This window comes from Moschus berezovskii, chromosome X (assembly GCF_049115385.1).
Source record: "Moschus berezovskii isolate FMDL1 chromosome X, NW_MosBer_1.0, whole genome shotgun sequence".
NCBI classification, from domain to species: domain Eukaryota; kingdom Metazoa; phylum Chordata; class Mammalia; order Artiodactyla; family Moschidae; genus Moschus; species Moschus berezovskii.
The window spans coordinates 148,076,253-148,102,217 of NC_142488.1; the positions used below are offsets into that span (position 1 = coordinate 148,076,253).

Consider the following 25,965-nt stretch of genomic DNA (forward strand, 5'->3'; position numbering starts at 1 on the left):
TCTTAGTAAAATTGTTTTAATGATTTAGGTGGAAATGTCTCTAAAGGACAGTTTGAAACCATGACTATATGTCATTTTTAACTTTAGCCATCGGTTGAACTTGCACACATGATACCTTCTAGGATTTCAATCAAATGGTAAAAGATGTTGACACTTTTCATATAATTTAAAATTGCAGTGGTTGTGCCATGGGAATTAAAAAATGAAATATGAAGACCTGTAAAATACACAGTAAGCAGATAGTTTGGATTAACTAGGTACAGAAAATACAGTATTCTTTTTCATAAGAAAGTTGAATAGAGGAAATAGCATTTTCCATATTCTTATTTCTAAAAGTATTCCTAATATGATAGCAAGTGAAAAGAGATTTTTCTACTGAAAGGGCTGTCTTAACTCTTCTGTTTAGCCACACTTGCATAGGTATTTTCAATTTCTTTGTCTTCTGGACATGTGTGGGTAAATTCCTCACGGGCATAAGCATTGTGGAGATAGCGCCAGACTCCTGAGAATTCTACTGGAATGTCAAAGTCGCGGTATTTCTTTGCAGCAACCTAGGGTTTTGGAAAAAAAAAGAAGAAAAGCAGTTTGTAGTGAGGGGCATCAGTAACATGCTGACTGTGTAAAAATATATCTCAAAGATCCAGATCATTGAGGACATGTTATCTACACAAAAAGTACAAAATAAACTTAGAGTCTTGGATTTATTATTTTAATGTTTTTTCTACATATGTAAACAAAACTTCATGCTTGTAATTATTTTTATATTTATGCTATATTTAATTATAAATATATTTAGAAGAAGGAAGCACAATAAAGAGCTTGTATCTCTTCACTGGACTAAGTGTTTGTTTAGAATTCCAACAGTGTCTTACTCCTCAACTATTCTGTGCAATGGATACCCTTGTTTTATAGACAAGACAGTAGAAAACACCCTCTGATTTAGGAAGAAAGAAGCAAGAAGTGTTTATGTTTCCCAGTGGAGATCATTATGAATTTTTCCTCTGAGAAGAAAAGGAGACATACACTACGCATAACAATGATGACAAATCAATAATATAAAAACCTCACACTGAATGGTTACTGTACTTTCTGCTGGCGACTCCCCAGACCCTTCTCAATCATTCAGCCCACCCTTTAAAGACTTACTTTAATAATGTGCAGTTTGGGTAACAAACTACAGTCAGCCAGGGTCAGTTGATCGCCATCCAAGAACAACCTTCTGGAGACTGTGAGTTCCTCAACACTGTCTGGATCAATTTCATCCAGAAGTGGGGTGTTCAAGTAGTCATCCAGACGCTTAAATTCTTTAAGCAGAGATTTTTCAAAGGCTGAGGCAATGAAATCATAGGTTTACATATACATTTGTTGTTTTCATGACTGAATACATTCTCAATATGCTTTTCACACATTTAGATATCTCTGTCTTTCCATATTGCTTACACTGACTCTTCAAAATCTGTGTATTTAACTAGAATGCTCAACTACACACTGATAAGACAGAGGCAGATGTTTAATCAAATGGTGAGTGGAAATATTTTTGGGCTTTTCTTGAGGAAGTACATTGGGAGGAGAGTCAAAGAAAGAAAGGTGAGTCAGACAGTGGGAAAAGGGACTCACAGCTCTCCTGATTCAGAGAATAGTAAACCTGTTCAAGAGTGTTTGTGGGAAATGGTAGCTGCTATGGTTTAAGAAATCTTAAAGGTACACACAACTGGGAGAGTTAGAGGGTTAAGAAATACAATCCTGCAGTTAGTTCCCATCTGGCATGCCAATGTTCTAGTTGAGCTAAGTTGGTGATTACTATATTGAATATTAGGTTCTAAATCCAATAAAACTTCATTCAAGGGAATTTCAGAAGAGAGAAAAGAGAACGAGATGAAGAGTATTTCCCAATATATATTATATATTCAGGAAAATCTTATTTTAGTCGAGTCAGAATGTGATTGTGAGCACGTGAGAAAAACAAAAAGATGTAAATAAAGGTGTCTTACTCTTATTTGCCTCCTTTTGTGTATTCTTAATGTATGCAGAAAACTTGGCAAAAAGATTACAGCCCACATCAAAGGACTCTTTGTTCCTGGGACTCAAGTGAGGATACCTTAAAAAGAAATAGCACTGCACATAACATTCACATATAACAAGGCATACACCAGGTGTCCTAGCTTGCACTCTACTGAGAATAGAAGTTTTGGAAAATCGTGCTGAAAACTGAAGGTCCTGAGAAACTTTTCATTGAAAATATGTCTTTTTCCCAGTCTGGGAATACTTTAGTGTTTAAAATTCACTGGGAAACCAGCTATTTGGAATCCAAAGTTCCTTTATCTGTGAAAACAACATTTCAAATGACTGTTGGGTCCCCATGGTGGTGGTTTAGTCACTAAGTCACGTCCAACTCTTGCAACCGCATGGACTATAGCCCACCAGGCTCCTCTGTCCATGGGATTTTTTCCAGGCAGGAATACTGGAGTGGATTTCCATTTCCTTCTCCAGGGTATCTTCCTGACCCAGGAATCGAACCCAGGTCTCCTGCATTGCAGGCAAATTATTTACTGCCTGAGCTATGAGGGAAACCCCCCCATACTTGATCCTAAAAACCTGTTTGGCAGAAGATAAGTAGTACAAAAAAACATGGCTTCAAATAACAAAACACATAAAAGTGTAAAGAGGAGAAGGTGTGGAAAAGAAGCAAAGTTGTCTTTCTCTTAGTAATACAAAGTTAATTTAGCATAATACAATAAATAATGTAATTCACCACATTAACAAATGAACAAAAGCTGTATGATCATGAACAGATGCCTGAAAAGTGTCCAATCAATAAATCAATTCCTATTCAGAAAACACTGCACTAGCAACTAGAAATGGTTGGGTCCAACATTGAACCATCTTCCTTGGTTCCTCTTTCTTTCCATCCCTGCATTTGATCCATTAGTAAGTCCAGCCAGCCTACCTTTCAAAATGTATCTATAATCTGTCCACAACTTGCCAAGTCCACTGCTTCCTGCCTGGTCCCAAGCCTATATTACTGCAACTGTTTTTGATTACAGTAATTCCCCAACATACGAACCTTCAAGTTTCAAACTTTCAAGGATATAAGCTAGATCTGCAGAAGGATGACTTCATTGAACTCCTTGCTGTGTAACACAAGGAGCTCACTAATGAAGACCTGATGGAACTGGAGGGCCAGAGAAAGGACAGGGAGGCCAGAGGAATAAGTAAGTGAAGAATGGATGAGGTTTAAAACACAGCAAATGGCAAGGGGATTTTCTTTATTTGAGGAGGCACTGTTAGTTTTTGAAACCCAGGACCTGAACCTAGAATGGTACATAAATGTTGCAGCAGGTGTTCAGAATGCAATCCACTGCTACTGTGTCATCTATGGTGAGAAACAGAGTAACCACCCTGACATCACTGGGCTGTTTCTTCAAGAGGGTGGATAGAATTGAGTCCAGCAAGGAGCCAGACACTGTGCCGTCAATGCAGGCATGAATGACATTGCAGCTCGTCCTCTGTCTCCTATTGCTCTTGACCTTTCAGCTCTACTATCTCCCGCATTGTCTCCCTCCTCTAGTCAGTAACCCTTCTTTCCTGTTCACTGGATGCCAGCTCCTGGATGCCAGCTGTTGTACTGCACTACTGCACTTTTCAAGATGCTGTGCTGTAGATTAAAAATGCTTCCTTTGTTTTTTTGTGCTTGTTTACGTTTTATGCATTATCTGTGTGATAAGTATTAAAAAACCTATTACAATACAGTAGTATATAGCTGATTGTGTTATTGGGGGGGGGGTATGTGCTCAGTGGTGTCTGACTCTTTGCGACCTGTGGACTGTAGCCTGCCGGGCTCCTCTGACCATGGGATTTTCTAGATTATTGGGTACATAGCTCAGTCGGTAAAGAATCTGCCTGCAATGCAGGAGACCTGGGCTGGATTCCTGGGTGGGGAAGAGCCTCTGGAGAAGGAAATGGCAACCCACTCCAGTATTCTCACCTGGAGAATCCCATAGACAGAGGAGCCTGGCAAGCTACAGTCCATCGGATTGCAAGAGTTGGACACAACTTAGCGACTTAACCACCACCACCAGGCTAACTTCACTGGATTTACAAACAAATTGGACTTTTGAACGTGTTCTCAGAACAGAACTCGTTTGTATGTAGGGAACTTCTCGTATCCTCCCTGTCCTATGCTTGTCCCTTACACTCTCAGAATAATCTGCACCTGCTACCAGAGCCCAAGTCTTCACAGTGGTGTGATCTGATCCCACCTTACCTCTCTGCTCTCATCTCTTCCCACTCTCTGCCTTATTCCCATTGACCACATTGCTTTTCTTCAAATAAGCCTGACAAGGTCCCACTGCAGGTCCTTTTCACTTGATCTCCTTTTACATAAAGAGCTTTCCCCCGTATATGCACATGGCCTGCTTCCCTCTTCTTTCAGGTCTTTTAATCTGATATCTCCTCCTAAGTGAGGCCTTTCAATGGCCACCTTATCTGACATTGCAACCTCTCCCTTGTCCCAAACACCCTCTACTTCCCTCCCTTGCTTTACTTTTACTTCATATTTATCATCATCTAAAATAGTTTATAATTTTCTTTTTCTCTTGCTTATTTGCTATCTTCCCTAACTAAAATGTAAGTTCTGCTAGGGCAGAGAGACTTTGCCCATTTTATTCACTGATGTGTCCCAAGTGCCTCGAATAGTACCTGACACATAATAAGTATTCAGTAAATATTTGTTAAATGATTACATGAATAAATTAATTTCTTTAACTTGGTCAAATGTATCCATCAATAACTTTCAGCAAGTATCATTTTAAATGGTGAAATGTTACAACTATTCCCTTTAAAATCAGTAAAGGACAAGGATAATCATGATAACTATGCCTCTTCAATATTGTGCTGAATGTACTAACTTGTGAGACAAGGAAAACACCATTCTGGTGGTGACTACATTTTGTGCAAAAAGTTAAGGCAACAAGTCAGAAATGCCTATGATTGCTATTATAGTTGACATTTTCTGAGGTTTTAGCAAGTGGAGAAAAACAACAACATAAAGCAATCAGTATAATTATTGGAAGAGAAGTAACAATATAACTGTATACCTATAAAAGGCAAGAAAAGATTGCTTTTTCTAGCCAAAATAATTGCTAGAATGAATGAGATATTTTGATAAGGTGGCTAAATACAAATCAAGCATTAAAGAAATAGCCATAACAAAATGGATATTCGTAACATATTCCACTTACAAAAGTGACAAATATACAAAATATTTAGAAATAATTTAATATGAAAGGTATAGAACCAAAATAAAAACAGAACTGTACAAAATTTCATCAAATAACACAAGACACTTAGGACAACCTGAGTGTCCACCAGTGGATGAATGGAGAAATGTGGTTCTATTCACACACACACACACACACAAACACAATGGATATTAGCCATGAAAAAGGAGGAAATCCTGCCATTTATGCCCACATTAATGGATCTTGTGAACATTATGGTAAGTCGGACAGAGAAAGACAAATACTATATGATATCACTTACATGTGGAATCTTAAAAAGCCAAACTCACAAAAATAGAGAGTAGAATGATGGTCACAAGAGAGAGGATGGGGAATGGAAGAATTTGGAAGATGTTATTTAAAAGTAAAAACTTGCAACTAGTATATAAATATGTTCAGGAAATCGAATCCACTGCCTAGTGATTATAGTCAATAACAATGTATTATAAACTTCAAAGTTGCTAATACAGTAGATCTTAACCATTATTACCACTAAAAATAAATGATAATTATGTGATGGAATAGAGGTATTAGCTAATACTAGGTGGGTAAACATACTGTAATATGTAAATGTATTGAATCAACATGTTGTATACCTTAAACTTACACAATGTTATATGACAACTGTACTTCAATATTTTTCAGACACATTTTTCAATGACTGTATGGTATTCCATTGTATGGAGGCATGAAAATTCATTGCTAATTCTAAAGTTTTGAAGTTTAACAAAAGATACAGAGAATAGCATACAAAAAAGAAATGCCCATGTACCCACCATCCATATTTACTAAAAGCCAACATTTTGCCTTTAAAAAAGACTTGAAGGAACCTTCTACTGGGCATGTGGGCAGTGGCTCCTGAGGGATCTCTCAGAGAGAGCTGACATCTGCTGGAAAGACATCAGTGGGGACCCAAGCTATTATACACTGGGAACCAGAAGTTTACTTGAGATCACAAGTTAGCAGAAATGCAAAGTAAAGTATCAGTGAGATATGACTAAACCCATCTGGGTGCCACAGATGTTAAAAGAATGATAATGCATAGTATTAAAGATATGTAGAAAAAGTGTATCCTTATGGATAAAGCAGTAAAATTTTTTAAAAGATACGTACCATTTGAATTTTGTTCCTGTGAATCTATTCCACAGGAATAGAAACACCAGTACATAAGGACACATGAGCAAGGATGTTATTTATAGTAGTTTGTAGTGATAAAAAAAACTGGAAGGAAAGGGAATGTCCATCAGTAGAGGAATCGTTTGGCAACTTGCAGCACAATTATAGTAAGCATGAATCTACACTAGTGGAGTTGATGAACATTAAAAACGTTTTCTGAAGTCAGATAAGCAAGATGTATAAATTATGCTTACTATTATTGTGTTTATATGAGCATAAAAAGGGTACGGAAACATACATCATAGATTATTTTTCATTAATTACCTTTGGGAGCAAGAAAAGGTTGGGGAGCAGGTGGTTTGAGGGGATTCAGTAGTAGAGGAAGATGGATGAGGAGAAAATAACAAAATAAGACTCAATGCTTATAGGACAAACTTGGAACAAGTGCTTAAAATACAGGAAGCCATCACTAATGGATGAAAGAGACATAGTATAGGAACACAGAAAAGAATCTGAAATAGTATCCCTAGTTTCTTAGATAGGAAGAATTTTGTACTGATAGACCCTTTTATTTATAATGTATACATAAACATTAAGACTTTATTTTTTTAGAGCAGTCAATGTATGCAAAACCAATACAATATTGTAAAGTAATTAGCCTCCAATTAGAATAAATAAATTAAAAAAATAAGCTTACAGCCAGACTTCTGACTGATGAAAACTTTGAGATAATAAATGAGTGATATTTTAAGACACTGAGTTTGTTGAACAACAATAAAAAATGTATACAGTAGTCTTATTATTTTCAGCCACTATCCTGGGTGGGCAGAGATGTAGAGCTGTCATTCAAGTATAGACAGTGCAGTTATGGCCTCTGGCTAATTGAGAGATATCTGTTTCCTGGTTTTCTTGTGATGGGTATGTTCTCCCTTCATGCCATCAGTGATATAATGAGCTAGTCTTCATTAGTCCTCATGGACTTTACAGTGCTATTATCCCACACCTTCACTCCCAACCCTTCAATGGTTTCTTCTCTATTTCTAGACTACAGAGAATTTACTTTTTTATTTAAGTAAGTTATACATTTTAAAAATAATTTGAAATATTATATTGATGGTCTTTGTGTCTTTGAAGTCAAAGGGGGAAGTTTATGCATAATAGACATAATATTTCTCCCCTGCAAGACTAAGAGATCAGATTGAATTGAAGGCTATTTCAAAACTGTAGAACTTCTGAGGGCTCTACAATAAAATAAGTTTGATTTATACCAGTATAAGTGTCCCCAAACTTCATTATGGATCAGACAATGTGGCTAAAATTAAATTTAATTTCTAACACACTACTTGCATCTCATAAAGTTTTAATATATGTAAAAGTATTCTAATCATATATGGAGTGATCAGGGTGGATCTTTGCAAACTTTTCTAGAAAGAACAAAATGAAGGTCTGAAACAGGCCATTCAGGTATGACCTAAGTCAAGTTCCTTATGATTATACAGTGGAGGTGATGAATAGATTCAAGGAATTAGATCTGATAGAGTGCCTATAGAACTATGAATGGAAGTTAGTAACTTTGTACAGGAGGTGGTGATCAAAACCATTGCAAAGAAAAAAGAAATGCAAGAAGGTAAAGTGGCTGGGTGAGGAACACTTACAAATAGCTGAGAAAAGAAAGGAGGCAAAAAGCAAGGGAGAAAGGGAAACATATACCCAACTGAATGCAGAGTTCCAGACAATAGCAAGGAGAGATAAGAAGGCCTTCTTAAATGAACAATGCAAATAGAAGAAAACAACAGAAAGGGAAAGACTAGAGATCGCTTCAAGAAAGTTAGAGATACCAAGGAAACATTTCATGCAAAGATGGGCATGATAGAGGACAGAAACTGTATGGACCTAACAGAAGCAGAAGAGATTAAGAAAAGGTGGGAAGAATACACAGAGTAACTATACAAAAAAGGTCTTAATGACCTGGATAACCATGATGGTATGGTCACTCACCTAGAGCCAGACATCCTGTAGTGTGAAGTCAAGTGGGGCTTAGGAAGCATTACTACAAAGCTAGTGGGGGTGGTGAAATTCCAGTTGAGCTATTTCAAATCCTAAAAGATGATGCTGTGAAAGTGCTGCACTCAATATGCCAGCAGATTTGGAAAACAGCAGTGGCCACAGGACTGGAAAAGGTCAGTTTTCTAGAAGGGCAATGAAGGGCAATCCCAAAGAAGGGCAATGCCAAAGAATGCTCAAACTACCGCATAATTGCACTTATCTCACATGCTAGTAAAGTAATGCTCAAAATGCTTCAAGCCAGGCTTCAACAGTACGTGAACCATGAACTTCCAGATGTTCAAGCTGGTTTTAGAAAAGGCAGAGGAACCAGAGATCAAATGGCCAACATCCGGTGTAGCACTGGAAAACCTGGAGAATTCCAGAAAAACATCTACTTACACTTCATTGACTACACTGAAGACTTTGACTGTGTGAGTCACAACAAACTGTGGAAAATTCTTCAAGAGGTGGGAATACCAGACCACCTTACCTGCCTCCTGAGAAACCTGTATGTGAGTCAAGAAGCAACGGTTCGAACTGAACATGAGACAACTGACTGGTTTAAAACTGGGCAAAAAGTATGACAAGTCTATATATTTTCTCCCCGCTTATTTAACTTATAGGCAGAGTACGTCATGTGAAATGCTGGGCTGGATGAATCACAAGCTGGAATCAAAATTGCCAGAAAAAATATAAACAACTCACTGGAAAAGACCCTGATTCTGGGAAAGACTTAAGGCAAAATTGGAGAAAAGGGTGGCAAAGCATGAGGTGGTTAAGTAACATCACTGACTCAGTGGACATAAATCTGAGCAAACTCTGGGAGACAGTGAAGGACACAGGAGCCTGGCGTGCTGCAGTCCATCAGGTTGCAAAGTGTCAGACATGACTTAGCAACTGAATAACAACAACAAAACAAAAGTTTTCTAATCATATATGGAGTGATCAGGGGGATCTTTGCAAACTTTTCTAGAAAGAGCAAAACTGAAAAAGAAATGTCTAGAAAAACCCTCAATCTGCAATAAATAAGCCAGTAAAATAGATCATCTCAAGAACAATAATATCCTGTAAAAATGCTATACCTTGGAGGAGCCAGTGTCTGCTCTAGAAACTCCTCAATTTTAATGAAGTCTGTTTTCAACTCCTTGTTATATACCAGGAAGGGCGGATTGGTGCCTGGGGCTAAGTCCTTCAGCTCTTCAGGCTTTCTATGATTATTGAAAATAAGCAGAGTTAGGCTTCTAGATAAAATACATATTATGCAAATACCAAGATTGTATCGGTGTCTACTGATTTTAACCCCCAAAATAAAACATATCCTGATTTCTCTTACCTGGTCATGTCAACAGTAGTAACATTGAACTTAACTCCTTTAAGCCAGAGGATCATAAAAAGGCGTTGACTAAAAGGACAATTTCCAATACTCTCCCCATCACTTCCAGCCTATTAAGATAAAGAAAGGCTTCATTCATTCATTTGCTCAACAAATATTTATTGAATGCTTACTGTGAAATGAGCTAGTTGCTAAAGACAGAGTTGGAAGTCCTTAATCTCAAGGATTCTACAATCTGTGGGCAGAGAGTGCTAATGAAGCAAATAATTTTATTGTATGTAAAAATAACAAGTGTGATGAGTATATAATAATGATAAATTTTATACATTACCAAAATTTATAGAACCATTTCAGATAATCCAAAATTTTGTTACTCTAAATACTTCAGTAACAAATGTTTCCAATCATACAACTTGTTCCATTTCTAAGATTATATATTTAGAAAGATCAGATGCTGACTAAACATTTTTTGTATTTTACATTTTGATAGATCCTGCCCAGTTTCTTTCTTGAAAGATGTATTCCATATTTTCATTGGATATTTGATTTCCTTATTCTGTGAATTGTTTGTTCATGACAATTTTATATTTTTTATTAAAATTATGACTTTTTCCTTATTAGTTTGGAAAGATTATTTGTCTACTAAAGACACTAACTCTTTTTGATACATGTTACATGTAATTTTTTGAAGTCTCATGTAAAATTAAAGTTTTAAATAAAATCTTATACTGTTTTCCTTTGTAAAATCTGGTTTTTCTTATATGCTTATACAGCTGTTATATACATTAAAATTACAAAGAAAAAATATTTTCTTATTTTGTTTTACTATAAAGATGTCCTCTCATGTTTTTTCTCGTACCTTTATGGTTTCCTTTTTACATTTGTTTCATCTATTAATATTTAGAATTTATTTTCACATAAGGAGTGTATTGGGACTCCAGCTTTATTATTCTTATTATTTTACAAATAGATACATGTGCCTGTACATTCATTGCAGCCCTATTTATGATTGCCAAGATATGGAGTCAACTTAAATGTACATTGACAGATGAAAGGATTAAGAAGATATGGTGTGTATATATAATGGAATACTGCTGCTGCGTCACTTCAGTCGTGTCCAACTCTGTGTGACCCCATAGACAGAAGCCCACCAGGGTCCCCCGTCCCTGGGATTCTCCAGGCAAGAATACTGGAGTGGGTTACTACTCCACCATAAAAAAGAAGGAAACAACACCATTTGCAGCAACAAGGATGGACTTAGAGATTATCACCCTAAGTGAAATAAGCCAGACAAAGACAAATACAGATATCACTTATATGTGGAAACTAAAATATGACACAAATGAACTTATCTGTAAAACAGAAACAGGCTTACAGATGTAGAGAACAGACTGTGGTTGCCAAGGGGGGTGGTGAGGGACGGATGGAGTGGGAATTTGGGATTAGCAGATGCAAATTATTATTAGATGAAGTCATTAAGGTCAAACCCTTATGATGGGATTAATGGCCTTAAATGGCAACCCACTCCAGTGTTCTTGCCTGGAGAATCCCAGGGACGGGGGAGCCTGGTGGGCTTCCCTCTATGGGGTTACACAGAGTTGGACACGACTGAAGTGACTTAGCAGTAGCAAGAAGGGATCAGAGAGCTCCCTCCCCTGAATTGCTCTTTCTTCATTTTCCCCTACAACCATGCTTACAAGTTTGCAGCAAAGAAGGCACTTATTTATCATAAACCAGGAAGAGCGTTCTCACCAGAAACTGATCACTGCCACCTTGATCTTGGACATAATTCGTATATTTTGGTAAGTTATCCTTTTCTTGGCAGTGACTGTAACAGAGGAAATAGTGTTCATTGTTGCTGTTTGTGGCATCCGAGAGTGAAGAGATATGGGAAGAGACAACCAGTCTTGGCAGTCTGAGCTGCTTTTGTAACAGAAGTCAGACTAAAGATCCAATCATAACTGGGGTTAGTGAATGGAATCTTGATTAAGGGTGGGAGGCAGGAAGAACAATAAAGTCTGATAATAGTTACAGCAGGAAGGGTGGGTTGCTTTTGGTAAAAGGAAAGGCAGAACACTGAGGTGTGGGGGAAATGCAGTACAATTTTACAGGAAAACTGAAACTTTTTCTGTTGTTTATAATAACGCTGATTTAAAGTGCCATTACACAAAATGTATGAATATACAATAGAGAAAAAGACAGTCTTTTTTCAATAAGTGGTGCTGTGAAAACTGGACAGCTACATGTAAAATAATGAAATTAAAATATTCTCTAAAACCATAAACAAAAATAAACTCAAAATGGATTAAAGGCCTAAATGTAAGACCAGATACTATAAATCTCTTAGAGGAAAACTTAAGCAAAACACTTTATGACATAAATAGGAGCAAGATCTTTTCAGATCCACCTCCTAGAGTAATGAAAATAAAAACAAAAATAAACAAATGGGATATAATTAAATCTAAAAACTTTTGCACAGCAGAGGAAACCATAAAACAGAGAAAAGCACAAACCATAGAATGCGAGGAAATGCTTGCAAATGAAGCAACTGACAAGGGATTAATCTCCAAAATACACAAATAGCACAAGCAGCTCAGTATAAAAAAAGAAAGAGCCCAATCATAAAGTGAGCATAAGATCTAAATAGACATTTCTCCAAAGAAAACATACAGGTGGCTTATACTCACATGAAAAGATGTTCAACATCTCTCATTATTAGATAAATGCAAATCAAAACTACAACAAGGTATTACCAAACACTGGCCAGAAAGGCCATCACCAAACAACCTACAAACAATACATGCTGGAGAGGATGTGAAGTAAAGGGAACCCTCCTATACTGTTGGTGGGAATGTAAGTTGGTGCATTCACTAAGGAGAACAGTATGGAAGTTCCTGAAAAAACTAAAAATAGAGCTACCATATGACCCAGCAATCCCAGCCCTTAGCATATATTCAGAGAAGACTACAATCTAAAAAGGTAAATGCACTTCAGTGTTCATTGTAGCACTGTTTACAATAGCCAGTACATAGAACCAACCTAAATGTCCATTGAAAGATGAATGGATAAAGAAGATGTGGTATTACTCAGCCATAAAAAGGAATGAAATAATGCCATTTGCAGCAATACATATGGACCTAGAGATTGTAATACTGAGTGAAGTAAGCCAAATATCATATGATATTGCTTATATGTGGAATCTAAATATGTTGGAAATGAACTTATTTACCAAACAGAAACAGACTCACAGACTTAGAGAATAAACTTATGGTTACCAAGGGGGAAGGTGGGAGAAGGGATAAATTGGGAAATTGGGATGGACATTGACACACTGCTTCTGTTGTGGCTGCTAAATCACTTCAGTTGTGTCTAACTCTGTGTGACCCCTTAGACGGCAGTCCACCAGGCTCCCCTGTCCCTGGGATTCTCCAGGCAAGAACACTGGAGTGGGTTGCCATTTCCTTCTCCAATGCATGAAAGTGAAAGTGAAGTCGCTCAGTCGTGCCCGACTATTAGTGGCCCCATGGACTGCAGCCTACCAGGCTCCTCCATCCATGGGATTTTCCAGGCAAGAGTACTGGAGTGGGGTGCCATTGCCTTCTCCACATTGACACACTGCTATACTTCAAATGGATAACCCAAACTTTAAATGATACAATCAAACAGTTAGACCTAATTGATATCTATAGGACATTTCACCCCAAAACAATGAATTTCACCTTTTTCTCAAGTGCACATGGAACATTCTCCAGTATAGATCACATCCTTGGCCATAAATCTAGCCTTGGTAAGTTCAAAAAAAATTGAAATAATTTCAAGCATCTTTTCTGATTGCAATGGTAAGATTAGATGTCAAATACGGGGAAAAAACTATTCAAAATACATACATATGGAGGCTGAACAACACACTTCTGAATAACCAACAAATCACAGAAGAAATCAAAAAGGAAATCAAAATATGCATAGAGACAAATGAAAACGAAAATACGACAACCCCAAACCTATGGGATTCAGAAAAGCAGTGCTAAGGGGATGGGTCATAGCAATACAAACTTACCTCAAGAAGGAAGAGAAAAATCAAATAAATAACCTAACTTTACACCTACAGCAACTAGGAAAAGAAGATATGAGAATCCCAGGGTTAGTAGAAGGAAAGAAATAATAAAAATTCGGGCAGAAATAAGTGAAAAAGAAACAAAGAGACTATAGCAAAAATCAACAAAACTAAAAGTTGGTTCTTCAAGAAGATAAATAACATAGACAAACCATTAGCCAGACTCATCAAGACAAAAAGGCAGAAGAATCAAATCAATAAAATTAAAAATTAAAATGCAGAAATCACAACAGACAACTCAGAAATACAAAGGATCATAAGTCAGTTCAGTTCAGTTCAGTCACTCAGTCGTGTCCGACTCTTTGCAACCACATGAACGCGAGGCCTCCCTGTCCATCACCAACTCCCGGAGTTCATGCAAACTCATGTCCATCGAGTCGGTGATGCCATCCAGCCATCTCATTCTCTGTCGTCCCCTTCTCCTCCCACCCCCAATCCCTCCCAGCAACAGAGTCTTTTCCAGTGAGTCAACTCTTCGCATGAGGTGGCCAAAGTATTGGAGTTTCAGCTTTAGCATAAGTCCTTCCAATGAACACCCAGGATTGATCTCCTTGAGAATGGACTGGTTGGATCTCCTTGCAGTCCAAGGGACTCTCAAGAGTCTTCTCCAGCACCACAGTTCAAAAGCATCAATTCTTCGGCGATCAGCTTTCTTCACAGTCCAACTTTCACATCCATACATGACCACTGGAAAAACCATAGCCTTGACTAGACGGACTTTTGTTGGCAAAGTAATTTCTCTGCTTTTTAGTATACTATCTAGGTTGGTCATAACTTTCCTTCCAAGGAGTAAGCGTCTTTTAATTTCATGGCTGCAATCAGCATCTGTAGTGATTTTGGAGCCCTAGAAAAATAAAGTCTGACACTGTTTCCACTGTTTCCCCATCTATTTCCCATGAAACGATGGGACCAGATGCCATGATCTTTGTTTTCTGAATGTTGAGCTTCAAGCCAACTTTTTCACTCTCTTTATATTACTACCAATTCTAATTTCTGGAAAAGGCCAGTTTTCATTCCAATCCTAAAGAAAGGCAATGCCTAAGAATGTTCAAACTACTGCACAATTGCACTCATCTTACACACTAACAAAGTAATGCTCAAAATTCTCTAAGCCAGGCTTCAATAGTATGTGAACCGTGAATTTCCAGATGTTCAGGCTGGATTTAGAAAATGCAAAGGGCTGAATAACCAACAAATCATAGAAGAAATAAAAAAAGAAATCAAAATATGCATAGAAATGAATGAAAATGAAAACACAAAAACCCAAAACCTGTGAGACACTGTAAAAGCAGTGCTAAGGGGAAGGTTCATAGCAGTACAGGCGTACCTCAAGAAACAAGGAAAAAGTCAACTAAATAAACTAACTCTACACCTAAAGAGACTAGAAAAGGAAGAAATGAAGAACCCCAGGGTGAGTAGAAGGAAAGAAATCTTAAAAATTAGGGCAGAAATAAATGCAAAAGAAACAAAAGAGACCATAGCACAAATCAACAAAGCCAAAAGCTGGTTCTTTGAGAGGGTAAATAAAATTGACAAACCACTAGCCAGACTCATCAAGAAACAAAGGGGGAAAAAACAAATCAATAAAATTAGAAATGAAAATGGAGAGATCACAACAGACAATACAGAAATACAAAGGACCATAAGAGACTACTTTCAGCAACTATATGACAATAAGATGGACAATGTGGAAGAAATGGACGAATTCTTAGAAAAGTATAACCTTTCAAAACTGAACCGGGAAGAAATAGAAAATCTTAACAGACCCATCATAAGCACAGAAATTGAAACTGTAATAAAAAATATTCCAGTAAACAAAAGCCCAGGACCAGATGGCTTCACAGGTGAATTCTACCAAAAATTTAGAAAAGAGCTAACACTTATCCTCCTCAAACTCTTCTAGAAAATTGCTGAGGAAGGTAAACTTCCAAACTCATTCTATGAGGCCACCATCACCCTAATACCAAAACCAGACAAAGATACCACAAAAAAAGAAAACTACAGGTCAATATCACTGATGAACATAGATGGAAAAATCCTTAAGAAAATTCTAGCAAACAGAATCAAACAGCATATTAAAAAGATCATACACATGGGCTTTATCCAGGGATGTAAGGATTCTTCAATATTCACAAATCAATCACCATAATACACCACATTAACAAATTGAAAAATTAAAAAAATATGATTATCTCAATAGATGCAGAGAAAGCCTTTGACAAGATTCAACACTGTCCAGAAAGCAGGCATAAAAGGAACATACCTCAACAAAATAAAAGCTTTATATGACAAACCCACAGCAAACATTATCCTCAATGGTGAAAAATCGACATCATTTCTCCTAAAGTCAGGAACAAGACAAGGGTGCCCATTCTTACTGCTATTATTCAACATAGTTTTGGAAGTTTTAGCCACAGCAATCAGAGAAGTAAAAGAAATAAAAAGAATCCAGACTGGAAGAGAACAAGTAAAACTCTCACTGTTTTCAGATGGCACGATCCTTTACATAGAAAACCCTAAAGACACCACCAGAACATTATTAGACCTAATCAATGAATATAGTAAAGTTGCAGGATATAAAATTAACACGCAGAAATCCCTTGCATTCCTATACACTAACAATGAGAAAACAGAAACAGAAATTAAAGAAACAATCCCACTCACCATTGTGACAAAAACAATAAAATATTTAAGAATAAATCTACCTAAAGAAAGACCCATATATAGAACACTATAAAACACTGATGAAAGAAATCAAAGAGAACACAAATAGATGGAGAGATATACCATATTCATGGATTGGAAGAATTGACAGAATGAAAATGAGTATAATACCCAAAGCAATCTACAGATTCAAGGCAATCCCTATCAAGTGACCAACTGTATTTTTCACAGAACTAGAACAAATAAGTTCACAATTTGTACGGAAATACAAAAAACCTCTAATAGCCAAAGCAATCTTGAGAAAGAAGAATGGAACTGGAGGAATCAACCTGCCTGACTTCAGACTACACTACAAAGCCACAGACATCAAGACAGTATGGTAATGGCACAAAGACAGGAATATAGATCAATGGAACAAAGTAGAAAGCCCAGAGATAAATTCATGCACCTATGGACACCTTATCTTTGACAAAGGAGGCAAGAATATACAATGGAGAAAAGACAGTCTCTTTAACAAGTGGTGCTGGGAAAACTGATCAACCACTTGTAAAAGAATGAGGCTAGAACACTTTCTAACACCATAAACAAACTCAAAATGGATTAAAGATCTCAATGTAAGACCGGAAACTATAAAACTCCTAGAGGAAAGCATAGGCAAAAGACTCTCTAAGATAAATCACAGCAGGATCCTCTATGACCCACCTCCCAGAGTAATGGAAATAAAAGCAAAAATAAAGAAATGGGACCTAATTAAACTTAAAAGCTTTTGCATAACGAAGGAAACTATAAACAAGGTGAAAAGACAGCCCTCAGAATGGGAGAAAATAATAGCAAATGAAGCAACTGACAAAGAATTAATCTCAAAAATATACAAGCAACTTCTGCAGCTCAATTCCAGAAAAATAAATGATCCTATCCAAAAATGGGCCAAAGAACGAAACACACATTTCTCCAAAGAAGACATACAGATGGCTAACAAACACGTGAAAAGATGTTCAACCTCACTCATTTTCAGAGAAATGCAAATCAAAACCACAATGAGGTACCATCTCATGCCAGTCAGAATGTCTGCTATTAAAAAATCTACAAACAATAAATGCTGGAGAGGGTGTGGAGAAAAGGGATTCCTCTTACACTGTTGGTGGGAATGCAAACTAGTACAGCCATTATGGAGAACAGTGTGGTGATTCCTTAAAAAACTGGAAATAGAACTGCCATATGACCCAGCAATCCCACTGCTGGGCATACACACTGAGGAAACCAGAATTGAAAGAGACATGTGTACCCCAATATTCATCGCAGCACAGTTTACAATAGATAGGACATCGAAGCAACCTAGATGTCCATCAGCAGATGAATGGATAAGAAAGCTGTGGTACATATACACAATGGAATATTACTCAGCTATTAAAAAGAATACATTTGAATCAGTTCTAGTGAGGTGGATGAAACTGGAGCCTATTTTACAGAGTAAGGTATGTCAGAAAGAAAAACACCAATACAGTATATTAATGCATATATACGGAATTTAGAAAGATGGTCATGATGACCCTATATGCTAGATAGCAAAAGAGACACAGATATAAAGAATAGACTTTTGGACTCTGTGGGAGATGGCAAAGGCTTCCCTTATAGCTCAGTTGGCGAAGAATCCACCTACAATGCAGGAGACCTGGGTTTAATTCCTGGGTTGAAAAGATCCCCTGGAGAAGGAAATGGCAACCCACTCCAGTATTCTTGCCTGGAGAATCCCATAGACTGTAGCCTGCCAGGCTCCTCTGTCCATGGGGTCCCAAGAGTTGGACACAACTTAGTGACTAAATTACCACCAGGAGAAGGCCAGGGTGGGATGATTTGAGAGAATAGCACTGAATCATGTATATACCATATGTGAAATAGATGACCAGTCCAAGTTCGACGAAACAGGGCACTCAAAACTGATGCACTGGGACAACCCTGAGGGATATGATGGGGAGGGAGGTGGGAAGGGGGTTCGTGACAGGGGACACATGTACACCCGTGACTGATTCATGTCAATATACATCAAAAACCACCACAATATTGTAAAGTAATTAGCTTCCAATTATAATAAATAAATTAATTTAAAAATTAAAATGGATAACCAGCAAGGACCTACTGTATAGCACAGGAAACTCTGGTCAAAATTATATAAACAACCTAAATGGGAAAAGAATCTAAAAAAAATGAATATGTGTGTGTGTATAACTGATTCAGTTTGCTGTACACCTGAAAGTAAATCAACTATACTCCAATATAAAATAAAAATTAAACAAAAAAATAAAGTGCCATTACACAAAATGTTAGGCTTTCCAGGTGACACTAGTGGTAAAGAATCCACTTGTTAATGCAAGAGACACAAGAGACCCGGGTTTGATCCCTGCGTCCAGAAGATCCACCAGAGGAGGGCATGGCAACTCACTCGAGTATTCTTGCCTGGAGAATCCTATGGACAGAGGAGCCTGGCGGGCTGCAGTCCATGAGGTCACAAAGAGTTGGGGATGACTAAGTGAGTGAGCACATACACACACAAATTGTGAAGCCTGATTGATAAATTACCTACTTCCAGCTGGCAAAGACAGGATGTGGTCATTCACCAGAAGAACATTTTCTCTTCGCGTTTGTGATCTAAGTTTCTAAGTGTAAAAAAAATAACAACAACTGCAACATCTGACATTTACTGAGTATTTACTATGTTAAAAACTACTGTGTCTTACATATTTATTTGATTTAATCCTTATAGTGAAGATGGTTCTGTGAGGGAGGTTCTATCATTATTCTTGTTTTATAGATATAGAATGAGGCTCAGAGAAGCTGACTTGCTCAAGTACTCTCAACTAGACAAGAGTTGAACACATATACTCTTCTCATGTAGCAAATCCATTACTATCTACTCCAGAACCCACACTCCTTAAACCCTGATTTCTCCCAATTAATAGTTTTATTGGATTTGTTATTAATCAGAAAAGGCAGAGGAACCAGAGATCAAATTGCCAACATCCTTTGAATCATAGAAAAAGCAAGAAAATCCCAGAAGAAACATCTACTTCTGCTTCAGTGACTATGCTAAAGCCTTTGACTGTGTGGATGACAACAAACTGTGGAAAATTCTTAAAGAGATGGAAATACCAGACCACCTTACCTGCCACCTGAGAAACCTGTATTCAGGTCAAGAAGAACTGGACATGGAACAATAGACTGGTTCAAAATTGGGAAAGGAGTATGTCAAGGTTGAATATTGTCACCCTGCTTATTTAACTTCTACGCAGAGTACATCATGTGAAATGCCAGGCTGGATGAATCACAAGCTTGAATCAATGTTGCTGGGAGAATTATCAATAACCTCAGATATGAAATGACACCACCCTTTTGGCAGAAAGCGAAGAGGAACTAAAGATCATCTTGATGAAGATGAAAGAAGAGAGGGGAAAAGCTTGCTTAAAACTCAACAGTCCAAAAACTAAGATCATGGCATCAGGTCCCATCATTTCATGGCAAATAGATGGGGAAACAATGGAAACAGTGAAAGATTTTATTTTCTTGGGCTCCAAAATTACTGCGGACAGTGACTGCAGCCATGAAATTAAGACACTTGCTCCTTGAAGAAAAGCATAGGCAGCATGTTAAAAAGCAGAGACATTACTTTGCTGACAAATGTTTGTAGAGTCAAATCTGTGGTTTTTCCTGTAGTCATGTATGGATGCGAGAGTTGGACCCTAAAGAAGGCTGAGCACCAAAGAATTGATGCTTTCAAGCTGTGGTGTTGGAGAAGACTCTTGAGAGTCGCTGGACAGTAAGGAACCAGTCAAACCTAAAGGAAATCAACCCTGAATTTTCATTGGAAGAACTAATGCTGAAGCTGAAGCTCCAATACTTTGGCCACCTGATGCCGAGAGTTGACTCATTAGAAAAGACTCCAGTGCTGGTAAAGGTTGAAGGCATGAGGTAAAAGGGATGACAAGATGAGATGGTTGGATGGCATCACCGACTCAGTGGACATGAGTTTGAGCAAACTCCAGGAGATGGTGAAGTACAGGGAAGCTGTAGTGTGCTGCAGTCTATGGGGTCGCAAAGAGTCAGACATGACTGAGCAACTGAACAACAACAACAAAGTCTTTATGATCATCTTTATGATAGTTCTAATTTGAAAACAGTCTGGTTAGAGAATAGTATCGTTTTCTATCTCACATTTATCAATAAAGACAAAAATATTTTATTCAGGATTTTGGCCCAAATGTTAAAGTCTATAATGTTATGGGCTTTCCTCGTGGCCCAGATGGTAAAGAATCTGCCTGCAATGCAGGAGACCTCTGTTCAGTTCCTGGGTTGGGAAGATCCCCTGGAGAAGGGATAGGCTACCCATTCCAGTAGTCTTGGGCTTTTCTGGTGGCTCAGATGGTAAAGAATCTGCCTGCAATGCGGGAGACCTGGGTTTGATCTCTGGGTTGGAAAGATCTCCTCGAGGAGGGCATGGTAATCCACTCCAGTATTCTTGCCTGGAGAATCCCTATGAACAGAAGAACCTGGAGGGCTACAGTCCATGGGGTTGCAAAGAGTCAGACTTGACTGAGTGACTAAGCACAGCACACGTAATGTTATGTACAAATACGTGAAAACTTAATTTTAGACTGGTAGCTGCTGCTGCTGCTACTAAGTCGCTTCAGTCGTGTCCGACTCTGTGCGACCCCATAGACAGCAGCCAACCATACTCCTCCATCCCTGGGATTCTCAAGGCAAGAATACTGGAGTGGGTTGCTATTTCCTTCTCCAATGCATGCATGAATGCTAAGTCATTTCAGTCATGTCTGACTCTGTGCGACCCCATGGACAACAGCCCATCAGGCTCCTCTATCCACAGGATTCTCTAGGCAAGAATACTAGAGTGGGTTGCCATTTCCTTCTCCATTAGACTGGTAGAGTAGAGAACACAAAAACTCCATTTATTAGTGAACAGCAAACAAATAAGTCAACCTCTGCATCTAGAGAAAATAAAATGTGTTATTTTAGAAAATCCTTTCCTAGTTCCCATATATAAATCTTGCCCAAGTCATTCAGAGCTGAAAGGCAATGTTTTCACTAGCTACATGGAACACAGGGGTGTGTGTGATATGAATTCTTAACTGTGATAGGAAAATACTTTCTTTTAAGGATATCATCAGTGCTATTGGGAAATTGTGGTAGGTAGCTGGGAAAATTGCAGAGTTATTTAATCTTTGGAAACGCACCACAGTATAAATGAGATACAGTTGCTTTTTAAGTTTTGTTACTAACATTTTCACTTCTCTCAATCCCTATTCTCCCTCATAGTATCTTCTACAGAACTTCTAGAGATCTTTGGAATCAATCTTGCATGCATGCAAGATAAGTCACTCAGTCATGTCCAACTCTGCGACCCTATGGACTGTAGCCTGCTGGGCTCCTCTGTCCACGGGATTCTCCAGGCCAGAATACTGGAGTGGGTTGCCATTCCCTTCTCCAGGGGATCTTCCCAACCCAGGATCGAACCTACCTCTCTAATGTCTACTGCATCACGGGCAGATTCTTTACCACTGGCGCCACTCTTAAAGCAAAGCAAAAACCCAGACCAGATGATAGTCAAGGTTCTTTCAGAAAATCTGTGACTTGTGTCAAAGTCATTAGATAAGCTTACATCTAGAGGATTTGATCTAATGAAATTCTGAGAAATTTTACTAAAAATTGTGCCCAAGTGAAAACAATTAAGATTATTCACAGCTATTTTAATTTCCTAGGTGGTGCAGTGGTAAAGAATCTGCTTGCAAATGCATGAAATGCAAGAGACGTGGGTTTGATCTCTGGGTCCGGAAGATCCCCTGGAGAAGGAAATGGCAACCCACTCCAGTAGGCTACAGTCCATAGGGTCGCAAAGAGTTGGACACGACTTAGCCACTGAATATGCACACACAAAACAGCTATTTAAAAGGCCTGGAATTTTAACCCAGCCATTTATTAGCTATGTAACCTTAGGCAAAACTACCTAGCTACTCTTCTTTAGTTTCTGTACTCATAAAATAGGGTTAATGATAAATCACTTAGCACAGGCCCTGCCATATAGTAAGTAATCAGTAAGTTATTAGTTTTTAACCTGAAAGTTATTGTTTAATTTAACATTTGCTCCTCCAACGTGTGACTTCCTAACTTTACTGTCTAGATAACCACACAAATCATGGGAAGTCTATGAAGATAAACACACAGAACAGTGCCAGCAATGGGTTAGAGGAATTTGGTTGGATTGAATAAACAAGTTTAGACAGAAGAAACTAGTTACCCTATGAAGAGACTTATTACCTCTGGTTTGAAATTGGTAGGTGTAAAAAGCCAGTTAGAAAGTTAAGGCTTACTTAGATTTGCTGGAATCCAGAGGTAGGAGATGGAGAAGGAAATGGCAATCCATTCCAGTACTCTAGCCTCTAGCCTGGGAAATCCCATGAACAGAGGAGACTGGTGGGCTACATTCCATGGGGTCGCAAAGTGTTGGACACAACTGAGTGACTATACAGCAATAACAAGAGGTAGGAGAAGTGGCTCTTATGCCCCACAGTCCAGCACTTACTTGGATTCTTTTTCTGCGTAGGAATTCAAGAGTCTCTCTCTCCCCCATAATTTTGAAAATGCAGATTAACTATGTCCTTGGTGTATATATGTTAAAAAAAGTGAAAGTAGAAGTGTTAGTCCCTCAGTCATATCTGACTCTTTGCGACCCCATGGACTACAGCCCCCCAGGCTCCTCTGTCCTTGGAATTCTCCAGGCAAGAAGACTGGAGTGGGTTTCCATTCCCTCCTCCAAGGTATCTTCATGACCCAGGGATCTAATGTGCATCTCTTATGTCTCCTGCATTGCAGACAGATTCTTTACTGTCTGAGTCACCAGCATATAAAAGTATTACTTTGGCTAACAGGTGTTTAATCTAATATTTGGTAAGGACACCTTATTTATGTCTTTGTAGGCCATCAAGAGGAGATGTAGTTTTAGAGGAAAATTACTTAACCTTTATTTCCTTAGCTTACTTATCTAGAAATCATGAGAACAATATTACTACCAATGCTACATATAATACTATTTTATTAACCTATCCTCCTAAACTAAAAGAGATAATATATGTAAGGTGTTTAGAAAAGGGTCAAGCATGATATGAATTTGTTATTATTATTATCATCATCATTGTGAATACTTCCAATAGTAAATGAAAATATAGAGAATATAGTTAATATAGGCAAGGATTTAGGAAACTATGTAGTTTCTACCTGGAATAACCCATACAAATTCTTTTTCTTGATGAGATAATTTAGAAACACATGTTCCTTTATCCTGCTTTAGGGGTTTTCCAAAGGGCTTTTCTTAAAATTTAAGATGTTTAAAAAAAAAAAAAAACAAGGCAAAATGCCTGCTACTCACATAACAGGCACACAAACACTCCTGGCTTTCCCCTCCTATAGTGTTCATGTGACACTGCTGTGATGTTCATCCATTATAGAAGAATTTTAGAAAGCTCTATTTGGACCATGGGTGGTAATGAGGCTCTCGGGCCATTTTTAGCCCTCTCCTCACATTCAGGCCTTCCAAAATCTATCCAATAAAACATAGATTGTGAGACCTGGAAAGAATTAAGGATCATTTTGTCAGACTCCTTCATTGTATAGATAGAGAAACAAAGAGGTCCACGGTTACAAAGGAAGTAGCTGAGAATACAATTTAGTTGTTCTGACTACTAACCAGTCTAGTTGTCTTTCCACCATATCTTCTTGCTTTTTTCAGATGGGATGTTTTTCTATTGTTATCTAAGAGCAGCCAAACACCCAAGAATTCTTCAAGGACTCAGAGTAGGTACATAATTGCAAATTTATTTCCTATGTCTAGCTGAAATGTTGGCTTTTTAAAAAGGAGCTGAGGTCCAGTGTCAAGAAAAAATACATTCTGTATGCTATCAGTAGAGCTAGAAACTTACCTTCACAAAAAGCTCAATTTCAGGGTCTGCTTCACTGCTGGGCCTTGGGCCTGCCATCTGTCTGTTTTTAGTGGCAGTTGTCAGCCCTTTGCCTTCTGCACAGTCCACAGTACTCACAGATTGGTTTCTTCCAATTTTATCCAAAGGCTAAAATGCAGGTTGTGCTTTAAGAGGGAAATCCAGCTTCTAATAGTCAGAACTGGGCTAGTCTCTCTTCAAGAGGAGGGGTGCAGAAAATTCTAGATGCCTGAGAGCGGCTCTTGAATTCGTTTTCCTTCTTCCTCTTGACCTAGCATTTGAATCAAGGAGGAGCCAACTGGGTGTGTATAAACTGGCTGGCTAGAGGGTGGGGGTGTTTCCAGAGACACTTCAATGCTATGAGTCAGCATAGAGAAACACATACACATAAATACACAAGCATTTTCAATATATCAAGCAGACCAGATGTTCTCTAGAGCTTCCCTTTGAATCCTGGGCTTCATGCCCAGAAAATGGCCCCTTATGCTGTTCTGTAACTTGACAGCAGCAAAAACCTCTTCCAGGAAAAGATCCAGAAATCATTAGGGTGTTAACATTGAAAAGGATATTTATCTAATGATACTGCCTTTGGTTTGAAAAGAAGTGTACTTCATCAAAAGTCTCCAACCTCAATTCTACTGCTGACACAGCCAGATTTCCCTTCTGGGTTGAAAAATTTCACTTCTCTTCTATAATCGGGGAATGTTCAACGGAAGGGTTGAGTCTGGGGGTGTCTTTTGCATGTTTCTCTGTTTCTGGGAATAGTGGACTCATTCTCTGTTTCTGGGAATGGTGGACTAGAAGGGATCACTTCCTGGTTTTAGTGTCTGTATGAGGAACCACAAGCAGCTTTTGTATCTCTGTTTGTCAACCCTGGAAACAGCAGTAAAATATCCAAACTGATCACTCACTCTCTGCAGTGTTTTTGGCAGCTGTGTTTTCTGCCTGCCAGGATGAGGTGGGGTGGGGTGGACGCAGGCCCTGGGTGAATACACCCTTCTGATGGGAAGAGTCTCTTTCTGCTTGGAGCCAAAGTGAACACGGATCCACCAGCTGGGCACCATTGTGACCCTCTCTCTACAACACCACATGCCCCCCGTGCTCATATGTGCTATACATGCACCTGCAGTTGCCCACATGTAAAGAATTTGCAGGACAATTTACAGGCTTTGGGCAAAATCTGGTCTCTGCCACACCCACAGGGTTTAAACAAGGAGTGGCCACCAGTTATGAATACGAGTGTCCTTTAGGATGGAGGACATGATGATTTCCAAAGTGATCAATAGGGTGAGAGGGAACTTCTGCTAGACATCTGCTGAGCCAACCTCGTGGATAAGCGTAGGACTGGCTGTTTGGCAGGACCCCGTGGAGGCTTTGGCCATATTTTTACTCTGTTCATTCACACTGTCACTC

The 25,965-nt window shown here is 38.4% G+C and overlaps 1 protein-coding gene across 2 annotated transcripts; it reads right to left on the minus strand.

Moving 5' to 3' along the window:
• CLIC2 (CLIC family member 2) lies at positions 1-24,840 on the minus strand. Of its 2 annotated transcripts, XM_055393458.2 has the most exons (7): positions 24,535-24,840; positions 11,527-11,602; positions 9,775-9,884; positions 9,524-9,649; positions 1,992-2,098; positions 1,147-1,328; positions 1-551 (listed from the first exon to the last, which is right to left on the minus strand). In XM_055393458.2, the coding sequence occupies exons 3-7, from the start codon at positions 9,828-9,830 to the stop codon at positions 390-392; spliced, it is 633 nt and encodes a 210-aa protein (XP_055249433.2). In that variant the 5' UTR covers positions 9,831-9,884; positions 11,527-11,602; positions 24,535-24,840; the 3' UTR covers positions 1-389. The 2 variants fall into 2 exon arrangements, with proteins under 2 accessions (XP_055249433.2, XP_055249432.2); XM_055393457.2 differs by lacking the exon at positions 11,527-11,602.
• Positions 24,841-25,965: the final 1,125 nt, after the last annotated feature.

What these genes read in the sequence shown, in the direction of transcription:
- CLIC2 (XM_055393457.2), bottom strand. Translation starts at nt 24,591, where the DNA reads ATGGCAGGCCCAAGGCCCAGCAGTGAAGCAGACCCTGAAATTGAGCTT. An exon ending in ACTACTGTTGACATGACCAG is followed by an intron (nt 9,650 to 9,774) that starts GTAAGAGAAATC and finishes CAATAATCATAG; the next exon opens with AAAGCCTGAAGAGCTGAAGG. An exon ending in CAGACACTGGCTCCTCCAAG is followed by an intron (nt 2,099 to 9,523) that starts GTATAGCATTTT and finishes TTTCTTTTTAAG; the next exon opens with GTATCCTCACTTGAGTCCCA.